The sequence below is a fragment of the Amphibalanus amphitrite genome, unplaced genomic scaffold (genome assembly GCF_019059575.1).
Source record: "Amphibalanus amphitrite isolate SeventyFive unplaced genomic scaffold, NRLGWU_Aamphi_draft 000287F_arrow, whole genome shotgun sequence".
NCBI classification, from domain to species: domain Eukaryota; kingdom Metazoa; phylum Arthropoda; class Thecostraca; order Balanomorpha; family Balanidae; genus Amphibalanus; species Amphibalanus amphitrite.
The window spans coordinates 625,406-637,351 of record NW_024881782.1 but is presented as its reverse complement, the minus strand read 5'-3'; the positions used below and the strand labels follow the sequence as shown (position 1 = coordinate 637,351).

Genomic DNA, 11,946 nt, shown 5'->3' with positions numbered 1-11,946 from the left:
CACTCACTACTTCTTCTCCATTTCGAAGGCGTTGTTGGAAGCTCCGTTGCTGTGAGGCAGTCGGAACTTTGCCTTCTGAGCGAAACACGACATAGCGGGGCTGAGCATTTCGGGATTCACTTCAATATTGCTGCCACCTGAAAAACAGACGACTCATATGCGCTATATCAAAACCTATATAACGTGAATTGGTATAAATAGCTAGAGTAAATTTTCGTCATTGCCCATACAATTTATTCAGATGATTCTTTACCGCGTCGTCCCTTTTAACGTTGTTTTTTAACGGAACTTCCCAGACGTTATATCCATACCACGGTTCATAATATATCATCAGATGTCTTCCTTGCCTGGGTCTGACTATGTTCTAGTAATCTTGGGTCTGACATGAAACGTTATCTGTGTGCAATGTACAATGTACATACATATATGATTTTCACACAATAAATTATAGGTAAATGCATCATAAAACAAGCGCGTAATATTTTCACTATTGATAATCAATCCGAAAATATATTTTGGTATAAATTTGTTGGGAAGTCGTTTGGTCACTTACCTGTCACAAGTGACACAATGATGCCGATCACAAATGTCCCGACAAAGCCCAGGACAGAGTACAGCATGTACGATATGCTGAAAAACTTGTTTCTCACAACCCTGAAAGAAGCAAAAGCAGCATTACAAATATGAACCTGATGTGCACTTCATGGTAATTTTCAACCTTTTACCCATAAAAAGTAAAAACAATTGCTGACAAAAAGTAAATAAATGTTTTACACCTCGACAACATTCACCAACAATATTTCCCATCTGCAAGAGGTCGGCCACTTACTTTTCTGCTGCGCTGTCGGCGACGTTGGCACTCTCTGGGACCGTGACGTTGAAGCCACAGCCGTCCACCTCCGTGGGAAGCATGGCCGGAGGAGCAGCACCGCCGAACGAGGCTCCAAACGAGGCTGAGAGGGCCAGAGCCAGGCCCACTAGAAGTCCTACTGTCAGACCCTGTGGTGGTGTGGAGCGGGGTCGGTCAGGAAGATTACCGAGGGCTGTCAGACAGGACGGTCAGTTCGTCCTGTCGAGACCTAATCCTGGAGTGAACGGGCGTGGTTGCTGTACGAGTCGGTAAATCGACTTCTTTATTAAAAAGTATCAATATGCACGTACGAGTACTTAGCAAATGTGAGCCGACTACGCCAACCACAAATAACAAACTCTCTCCCCTCAACAGAAGTTAAAAATTGGAATGTGCGTTCTTCTAGCCTACCTTCGGGTTGGAGAAGGGCACAAACAATGCGAGTATGAAGATTGCCAGCACGGGCCCCGTGCAGCCACCATAGACGCCAATAGCAATCTGAAGTACGCCGCCCATGTTCTTGGCTAGGAATGCCATCAGCATTGAGGCTATGCCGTACACGAGCGCTGGAAAGCAATGGGGAGGGTAAGAACCTCGTCGTACAAGGCGACTGGAAGGATAATGAAAGTCAAGGGTATGCCATGCGAGAGGCAATCCATCGGAATCGAGAAACATGCAAGATAGCGCTACTGATCCAGCCCCGAGCAGAAAACTAAGGATAATGAATGAATGAATGAATGAATGAATGAATGAATGAATGAATAAGTGAGTGAATGAATGAATGAATGAATGAATGAATGAATGAATGAATGAATGAATGAATGAATGAATGAATGAATGAATGAATGAATGAATGAATGAATGAATGAATGAATGAATGAATGCTAATGAATTAAATAATTAACGCATTGATATTGATTGAATGAATGAATGAATGACTGAATGAGATATCCAGAGACTGGTAGAGGTGTCCACCACTGACCTATAGCCCTGACGGCCCAGCGCCGTCCCGCCTCTGACAGCCCAACAATACACGCGCTGTCCCTGAAGAAATCCTCCCAGGTGACGGCCGCCAGCGAGTTGAGTGACGACGAGATGGTGCTGAGCGCGCCGCTGAGCACGCAGGCGATGAACAGGCCGCCCAGGCCGGGCACGTGGCCCAGCTGGTCGGCCACAAAGTGCGGCACCAGCTCGTCGCGGCGGCTCGTCACGCCGGCCCGCAGTGGGTCGCAGGACGAGTACGTGGCGAAGATGGCCAGGCCGGCGAGAACGGCCAGCGTGGTCATGATGAACATCATCAGGCCACCGAACACACTGGTCCTGGGGATTAAAAACAGGATGCAGGGGCTAGAGAGGTGGAGTGTAATAGTTGAGAAATGTCTGCTTGTCCAAATATTTGCTCGGGACTGGTTAACAAATGGTTATATGTGCTACAGCTTGTGTCAGGAATCCTAACGTATTGTCTAAATTGGCAGATAGGCAAAGGTGGTTGTGATCTGCCTTATCAGTGGCTAAGCGTTGGTGAGGTAAAAGCTCAAATTAGACGTCACTTCCAATTGCCATGGAAAAATAATCTCAAAACATTTGCTGATTGCACGATTGTTACGCTGCGTTATTCCGCGCCCGGCTGGGGGTCATGGATTTCCACGCCCTGCTGGGGGGGGGGGGGTGTTTGAACACACACACCCCCGTGTAACTCGGCTCCTGGGCCACGTAGCGATACGCGGAAGGCGGCGTTCGAAAGAGCGTCAAAAATAATGACGAAATCACTTCGGTCAATTTTTTGGTCAGGTCAAAGGTCAGGTCACCAGAGGTCATTGAAGGCAAAATTTCGCCGATTTCCAGGTCGAATGTCGAAAATTTCCAAGAAGCCAACGCATAACTCGGGGACCAATGTAGATACTGCGCCGCGGAAAAGCGCATTCGATAGCCCTAGTAATTCTCTCAGATTTGACCTAACGTCAACGGTTTTGCCTGCAGGGGGCAAAAACTGCAAAAATAGCCGATTTTTTCGGAAACAGTTTTTCTGCAATAACTTTTGACCCAAGCCTTGTACGAGCTTACTTTCACCGGCATCGTGTTCCTCTCGTCAAGACGCATCGAATGAACTATAACTTGACCTTGAAAGGTCAACTTGAAAATTTGACCTCAGGTCAAGGTCATGACCTGATCGGAAAAGGTCATGTTGCATATCAGTCGATCCGTATCGTCGAGCTGAACACATCTAAGGCGTTTTCATCGCTCTAGTATGCCTCTATCAAAAGTTATTTGCGAAAAACTGTTAGATACCATTCGTGACCTAAGATGACCTCAGGGTCACGGACACCATTTTCATTTTCAGTGTGTCTAAAACACTTGTAATTCGGTGTTTGGGAGTGTTTATAATGTCTTTCGTCCAAAAGAGGCGCATTTCAATTTTCTCCCATTGACTTATAATGGGGAGGTCGCAAAATTGACCTGACCTTAGGTCATCGATATCAAAATTCTGAGATATTCATTTTGTACATGCTATTGCTCTTAGCAATCGCTGAAAATTTCAAAGCGATCGGTCACTCGGTGTAGCTATGACAGACATTGAAACTTTTATGAGGTGAGGTCACTTCAAGTGACCTGGTGACCTGACCTTGAATGACCTTGGTCTGAAATTTTCACAACATGTGTAGAATTGATGTATGATAAGGTGTACCAAAAACGGCGGCGCGGAGCGCTGCCGTTTTTGAGATATTCGCGAAAAACCACAAAGGGGGGTGTTCAAACACCCCCCCCCCCCCAGCAGGGCGCGGGTTATACTGAAAAGCCTAATTGCACTCGTTCCGATTACGGTGAAAACCGTTAACCGTTAATGTTAGGATAATTCATCGCGAAGTTACTTAACAGAGTTTTGACTCAGCGTTAGGTATATGGAATCCTTACATGGCGGCCTTTCTGTACGTGGGCAAGCTGAGAAGTCTCTGGACTGCCGGCTGGTTCACCCCCAGCAGGGAAGTCCACATGAACAGCTGGCCGAAGAAGATGTTCCAGAAGTTGTGACGCTGCAGCGGGTCAAAGTCCCAGCTGTCGCAGAAGAGCTTATGGGTCAGAGTGACATAAAACAGACGCTGTGCAACTTGCGAGCATTATAGGCGCGTGTAAGTAGCGCTGGTATGTGTGTATTTTAACAGCTGCAAACTGGTTCATTGATTAATCTGGTTATGTGACGGCCGACGGGCTTTCAATGAAGCTGCTACGCCAGCTACGGCACGTATCTACTGCCACAGCCATACAGCAAGTCTGTCTTATTCGCACGTGTAAGTATAATACACGTGCCAAGAAATGAGCATATCGAGGAAACCCTACGAAAAATGCACCCTTTCTGGCACACACAACAATTGTTTACGTCGAATAGCACTGTTGGGAATATGCGACCTCTCTACTACCAAAGCTGCCACAAGACGCAGATATTCTCACGTGAACAGCGTCAGCCTCCCGTGCAGCCGGTTGACGTCCAGCATCTCGGAGAAGCCGCCCACGTTAATGCAGCCCTGTATGATGATGGCGAGCACGCCGGCCACCATGACGCCCGCCTGCAGCACGTCCGCCCAGATGACGGCGCGGAAACCGCCCTGGAGCACAGCGAGCACAGCGTGAGCACAATGTAACCGACTAGATAATAAAATGTACCTAGCTCCTTCCACCACGTCTGCCTAAATGACGGTGTGGGCGCCCGGGAACACGTGGAGCATCGTGACAACAGACTACGTGATACACAGTGTGACCTGGAGCACATCATGACCCCTGGAGCATACCGTGACTTCTTCAATCACATCGCAACTTCTAGTCGCACATCGTGGATGTGCAAGAACACAATGGACACAATGGCAAGACACGATGGGATGTAGCACATCTGCGTGCGTTCACATGGCCTGTGAGGGCCGCAGGTCCATTCACGGTGTTTGGGATTGTCCACTTATCATAAACTGGAGCTACTTATTTCGCTATGACTTAAATGCTTGAAAAGTATTCTGCGTGACCTACAGTCTACACAGTTGTCCACAAGCACAACAAGATATAATAGCACCCCATTCCGTCTTTGTGTTCCCATTCTGCATTGCATAGGTTATTGACGATGTTCATTTGCACAAACACTTCCCCAAAACATCGTGAGAAAAGCTACCAGATATTCTCCACCAGATTGACACCGTCGCGACATGCGTTCCATCCCACTTACAAACGCAGTATAAGATGTGCCGAGGAAGGCCACCAGCACAATGGCTGCCCAGTCGGGCATACCAGTGACATTGCTGAGCACGATCGAGGGTGCGTACAGCGCGATACCGGTGTACAGCAGGTTCTGTGTCATGAACGCACTCGTCCCGATCACCTTTGCCAGGCTGGAGTCGTACCTCAGGCCCAGGTACTGTAAAACAGTAGTCAGAGGAAGGTCAGCGATCGAATAATGCGTGGGTCGTCTGTGGTTTGAATGTAAGTAGCACAAGAATGGACAACTTGGCAACACTTTGTTCATATTAAGTTTGAAAAGTGTGCTGAAATAACTGCAATTTATTTCGCTATTTCATTCGGCAAGATATTTAACTCGATACCTTTCCTAAAGCGTATTTATTAAACGTTATAAAAATCAACCGTTTTCAATAGTGGGCGACGAGCGCCGAAACAATGTAATAGACATTCGCAATGTATGAGTGGGCACCTTTCTTCGTTTTTCCTTATGTCATATGTGCGACGGGAGCGCTGTTGACTCCACTTGCAGTGATGCATGCCTAACACAAGTTGAAACGGTGAGGCTTTTTCAACTGGCTGCAGCTTCTCTGCTGCATTAGTTAACTCGCCGGCGAACGTCAACGTCCACTTTGTCTGTAAGTATAAGTCGACTACAGAATGATGTTCCACTCCTCAGAAGCTATCAGTTGACCGGAGCGCTAAGTTGTGCCGTTTATCACGCAATTAATTGTGAGCATTGGGACAAAGCTATAATTTGTGAACGCAGCCCGTGTGTTGCGGCACAGCCTACTACTCCAGGCAAATAATTGCCCTGTGAAAAGTGGAACATCATTCTGTAGACGACTATACACTGCACAGTGTACACACAACGAAAGTTATCGTGTTATTGGCCCGACCTACGGCGGCTCCATAAATAATAACCGGAGTAAATCTCCATAGGTAATTTAAAAGTGACAGTTGACACAGTCATTAGAAAACTTTGAACCAGCTTACGCCGAAGCACACACCGCTGTTCATGTCGTAAGCAAAAACGTAAGCCGGATGCAGGAGTGAGGCTCAGATGACGTACTGATGTGACCACTATAGCGCCACTAATCTCCTGTTCACGATCCCCCTCCCCCCACAACCTACTCTGTAGTTTAAAGTACACGCTTTCTTTATCAGTTTAAGTCGGTATAAGACATCTAGATCTACATGATTTCAGCCGGAGTTGTGTTGTTCAGCTGCGTTTCTACGAGCAGCTTTGGTAGCTTATTCGAAACAAGGGACTGCATACAAGGCTGTAGTCCGTTCCAAAGGCTAACAAGTGACTTCGGAAGACGTATCACGTAGAAGTTTAACGTTTCACACCTGACTGTCAACCACACATCCAGCCCATATCCCATCGACCGCCTACCTCGTACACGCTGGTCAGGCCTAGCCGGTGGAAGACGGGCAGGAACAGCGCAGCACTGATGATACAGGCCAGAGGGAACGTGACGGCGCACACGTACCACTCCAGACCGAAATAAAACACCTCCGACGGCGTCCCTGAGGGTCACATGAGCTCTGTCAGAGGTCATTGCAAGTTAAGGATTGAACGATCTCTAGGACTTGTGAAAAATAGATGTTTTCTTAGTTCTTTACCCACAACAATAGCACGAAAATATGGAAAATTCAAAATAGGATCGCGACAAATTAGAAATGGCAATCTTTACAGCGCATACAGATCACGTTTCTCCGCGTCATTCGAGTATTCTCGCTTTTTCGGCTTCGATGCCGTGGAGCTACAACGATGTTATCAAGTGAAGCTGATAGTCTATAGAAGCAGAAAAAGCGAGAAAAAAAAACGAAATGACAAACCGAAAAAGTGTGCCGTGGAGCCTGTCCTCATCGCATATTGGATAGTGTGTCGGCGTGAAGGTATACGCCCCAAAAAGTACTGCATAAAATAGGTAACGTCTCACACACTTACCAACAATTAAAATGGCCGACAGAAAAGTGGCCATGATTGACAGGGCCACGGGAGCGACTCTCATGTCGCGTGAGATGAGCAGTCCCTGTGCGTCTTGTCCACGCAGACCGTAGAACACGCCGATAGCCAGCGTGGCGGCCACAAACAGAGCCATCACTACAAAATTGACGGTGCCGAACTCTGAGGCTGACGACATCGCCGTGGTTGTCTTGAGACTGGTGGCTGAAGAATCGGATGTTCCGGCTTTGGGCCGAGCGGTGAAGATGGGTGTTCTGGAGGGCAGTCCTCACTGAAAAAAGATAGAACAATGCCAGTGGCGGCGGAAGCAGGGGGGCAAGGGGGGCAGCTGCACCCTAAAGCTATGGAAAGGGGCGCCTCGAAAATCTGTAGAGGAGGCAGGAACGGTTAAGAGGTGCGGCAGCCATAAAGCTGAGCAGTGCGACACCGCAACTGATAAAGGCACTTGTGACACGAAGAGGGTGGCAATGACGTGGGAAAAGTATCTTTTGATATGCTGAAGAGTGGAGGGCATCCTTATCTGAAACAAAGGCAGATGCTGCCGACCCTGTCGAATATAATCTTGCCAGGCGATAAAGGCTAGGAGGGCGCGGCCACTCGAGAAGCGCGCCATGCGGAAGAGGGGCGCCTGCATGCGAAAGAGGGGCGCCTGTGTGTGGGACGAAAAAGAAACATTTATGGAGACGTCTTTGAAGGCGATAGCCTCCGAACGCCAACACGAACATATGAGGGCTTATAGCGTTGTAGGCTCCATGCGACAAAAAGGGGCCTGATGGCCGCATATCGGCCTGATGGCCGATATGCGAGAGGAAATTAGTTTGTGTAACATTTATCGGGGGCGGTTTGCCGTTTACAACATATGAATGTTAAGGGAGGTCCGAGATTGGGGCCTGTAAAATTGCACTGTCCGTATGGGCGGTTACACCCCTAGTGCTAGGGCGTATTAAACGTCTCTTCACTGTTTGTGTTACTACAACCGTGTATATGGTAAGGGGCGCCCAGCGGGAAGGGGCGCTTCAATATCGATTGCACCCCTATCCTAGAATACCTTCCGCCGCCACTGAACAATGCTCCAATTTTCAGCAACGTGTTCGAATTAGCCAATACGGTATTACAATATAGATAAAAAATGAGAATTGCCGATCTATCCCTACTTCAACGAAGGAAGATTATTGTCGTTTAAGTCAGTTAATTAACGGGCAACGGCTACTCAAATCACGTTTGAGAGAGAAGTGGAGGAGACTGGAGACTCAGGAGAGGGCTGTAAATTTGGCCAACTGTCTTATGATTCTTAGTGGACCGTTCATTTTGCGTCAGGGAATGGCTCACCCATAGGCGGCAGAACGGGCAGGGCACCGGGGCACCGTGCCCCCCTTTGATTTGGGCATTTTAACATTAGCCCTATGGGCGCTGCATGGAAAGAATGGGACCTAAGGTCGTCAGTGCCCCCTTAATTGAAGGTGTTCCGCCGCAACTGGGCCAACCCGAACTTCTCGTCGTTCGTCTCGGAGCTAGGAGTGCTGGCTGTCACACAGGCGGTCTGGTGGTCCACAGGTGATCCCTGGTCACCTGTGGTCCGGTGTTTTCCTAGAATCTGATGCTCAGTTGGTATTCTAACCTGAGTCAACACTGCACTGCGCATACTTAACCTGGTTAGGGGCCTAGACCGCTTTTTTGTGGCTCTCCATAGTCCATTAGCAGTCACTGTCGGGTTCCTTGGTCGCTGCTGCGCCTAGCTGCGTTACAGGGGTGGGACGGATTTCACAATCCAGCCGGCCCGTGGGGCTCGGGACTCGAGACGTCCATTCGTTTCTTCACTTTTATTAACCCGCATGTGGTAATGTCACTAGTAGGACGGTGGCGTTTTCGACTCCTGTGAATGACGACAGCTTTTCCGAACTTAAACAGAGACGTTCCTTAACCGAGGCCGTTGACTGGGAAACACGGCCGTCTAGTTCATTAAATGCGCTAGCCGAGCAACAATGCGACTTACAGTGCACTTACGACTTGATGCGACCCTAAAGTGGAGATGCAGTTTTTAATGAATAATTTAAGCATAAATAGTCGCAAGAGCTATTCGTGTTTCACAAACTCAATGGCGTCGAATGACGTGCTTCTTGTTTGGAAAAGATCAATGTGGCCTTGATCTTCAGGTCAAGGTCAGGTCGAAGTCGGTCAGGTTAGGAAGGTGGTCGAGAAAGGTCATAAGTGTAGAGCATCGTTGGAATCGGAAGCTCATTCTGAGTTTGTTAGTGCGTCCGTTGAGTTATTGTTCATGAAATGATGGCCTTTGCGTGGATGGATGAGGGTCTCAGCCAACTTCGCCAGGATGAGGTGGGGGCCTCATTTGCTACACCCGGTTACCTCGGAAACTAAGAAGTTCGGAAAGACGCAGAAAAGCAATAGATAGCTCGCTATAAGATCTTTTAAAATCGAGATGGTCATTTTTTATCAACTCATCGCTGAGGTCATTGGAAGTCATCAAAAGTAAAACTATTACGAAAGAATTCATTCCCGATCATGTCAACTCGTTACACATCGGCGCATAACTCAGGAAGGAGTAAAGCTACTGCGCCTCGGAAAGGCGCATTTTATAGCTCTTTCAAGGCTCCTTCTGATTATTACTTTTGTTTATGGATTTGATCTAGGATCAACGGCTTAGCTACCAGAGAGCAAAAACTCAAAATTTGAAGCCTTTCAAGAAAATATTGTTCTGCAACAACATTTGACACCAAGTTTCAAGTTTGCATTACGTTCATTTTACCTATATCGCGTTTCTGACGTTGAGGCGCGTCGAATGAAGTATAAGTTGACCTGAAAAGATCAACTTCAAAATTTGACTTCAGGTCAAGGTCACGGAAAAGTCAACTGCACATCAGTCGATTCCTTGCGTTGAGCTCAACGCATCTAAGGTGTTTTCATTGTTATAACACGTCTTTATCCAAAGTTGTTGAAAAACTGTTGGAGACCTTTTTTTACCTGAGATGACCTCAGGGACGTAAAAAGGGGACAAGGGCGCAATTTTTCGATTTAGTGTATTTTGTTTATCTGTATCCCGGCGTTTGATAGTGTTTAAAACGAATTTTGTCTAAAAGAAAGACAGTTCAAATTTCTCCTATTAACTTACAATGGATAGGTCGCAAAATTGACCTGACCTTAGGTCAACGATATCAAAATTCCGAAATATGTTTATTATTGGTCCTTCTTCTTTGATACAATTCTTTGAGTTTCAAGCTTCTAGGAGATAAACTGTAGGATGACAGAATGAAAATTTTTGGAGGCATAGGTAGTCATCTAACTTGACCTGATGACCTGGCCCTATGTGACCTGGGGTCAAAAAGTTTCACACACGATGCGGACTTGATGTATCAAGCTGTATTTAAGTCTCGCGGCGCTGCACTCCGGCCTCCGTGGTTTTCTTTACAGACGCACACGCAAAAAACTGGTAGGTGTGGCCAAAAACGCCCTCCCCCGCATCTGGGCGAGGGATAAGGATTCCTTTGCCGCTTGGTAGGTGCTGGCAAAGGAAATGCGTTAGTAAAGTCATATGCCTGAAGCTTTCTTATATTTGGTTCCAAGTTTTGGACCGACTGTCTGAGAACCTATAATTAAGTGAAGTAGAAAACACCTCATTTACCTCATTCTTTTGTGGAACGGTAACGTCTCTGCAGCTACAAAAAGTTTCGGTACTGTTATTTGCCATTGTCAGTAGCTTTCACCCATGCAGCAGGTCTAAATCACGCGAGAGATTCGTCGACGGCCATCCTTGCTCCATTGAGCACTGAGCAGGGCCTTGACATAATGACGCGTTTGCACTATGCATACGGGGCCGGGATGAACGCTGAATCATGCAAGACAGAACCTGGTAGAGAGGGATTTCCTTTTCCTGTTTTTGCCTGAATCTTGCATGTTAGTGGTGTATGACGGGAAAACCTCAACTGAATACTGAGAAGGCACTAGCATACGAGATTCTTTGGAATCCTCCTCATGTAGCCAGCGTTAGAAGGTACGGCACAGCTCGAATTTGTGAGTCAAGAATCAGCTCGAAAGTGATTCGTAAAACATACATAATATCTTCGAACACGTTTTGAAAGTAATATGGTAAAAGCTATAGGCATTTATCTTTCGAGTTTCGAGATTCGCCAAATATATCAGCGTTACGGAAGGCATATTTGAGATGAATTGTTATCGGCCGTACAAGAGATTCAGATGATGCGATGCACTTCATTTGACTTTTTTCTTCAATAATTATACCAACAGCTGTTTTGGAATCTGATTGAGCTTATTACAAAAAAAAAAGAACTTCAGACAGATATAATTTTACCCCTTCACTTATCTGGAAAACCAAATGTCAAATACCAATAACTATTGACGAGGGTGGACATTTTCAACATCTGGTGCGTTAGTGGAGAGATACCGATGAAGGGCAAAAGCCGTAAGATGGTGTGTTCAGCATTCAAAGTAAAAGCTAAAACAGTTAAACAACGCTTGGGTGAACCCAACAGTGCACACAACACAGCTGCTCTGGCACCCTTCCATCTCCCATTCATCAGCAGAATCGGATGAGTTCCAAGTTTCCAGTTCCAGTTTCCAAAATGAACATCGGATCACCGTCTCTGCGCTGCCCGCGATATGGAGCCACTCACCTGTTCCAGACTCCTCTGCGGCGTAGTATCCAGTTCACATCGGTGCACCGCGCACACTGCTTCTCACTGCCCCCCTCAGACCGGTCAGCCCGTGCGTCGTGCGGCTCGCTTACTGGCGCCCGCCGCCCACCGGCCTCGGCGCGGCGCAGCGGGGCGGCCCGACCTTCTCTGGGCCGGCCCGTGTTAGTATGTAGGTGTTGCGGGACCGACTCGGCAGCGGCCGGAGCCGCCCGGGGGCCCGACTGGCCTCGAAGGTGGGC

At 47.5% G+C, this 11,946-nt stretch overlaps 1 protein-coding gene across 1 annotated transcript; it reads right to left on the bottom strand.

The window, feature by feature from the left end:
- Positions 1 to 5: 5 nt before the first annotated feature.
- Positions 6 to 11,925, bottom strand: LOC122387479 (sodium-coupled monocarboxylate transporter 2-like). The gene is made up of 11 exons (XM_043377724.1): positions 11,687 to 11,925; positions 7,023 to 7,311; positions 6,465 to 6,598; positions 5,058 to 5,246; positions 4,298 to 4,452; positions 3,764 to 3,904; positions 1,833 to 2,170; positions 1,262 to 1,416; positions 830 to 999; positions 554 to 654; positions 6 to 137 (listed from the first exon to the last, which is right to left on the bottom strand). Exons 2-11 carry the CDS (start codon positions 7,216 to 7,218, stop codon positions 7 to 9), a joined length of 1,710 nt encoding a protein of 569 aa, XP_043233659.1. The 5' UTR covers positions 7,219 to 7,311; positions 11,687 to 11,925; the 3' UTR covers position 6.
- Between the last annotated feature and the right edge of the window lie 21 nt (positions 11,926 to 11,946).

Excerpts from the sequence above, each read along its gene's own strand:
- LOC122387479 (XM_043377724.1), bottom strand. The coding sequence starts at position 7,218 with ATGTCGTCAGCCTCAGAGTTCGGCACCGTCAATTTTGTAGTGATGGCT. Across the intron at positions 6,599-7,022 it reads GTCGGCCATTTTAATTGTTG|GGACGCCGTCGGAGGTGTTT; the intron begins GTAAGTGTGTGA and ends TGTGACCCTCAG. Across the intron at positions 3,905-4,297 it reads GGGAGGCTGACGCTGTTCAC|CTGGGACTTTGACCCGCTGC; the intron begins GTGAGAATATCT and ends CTTCTGCGACAG.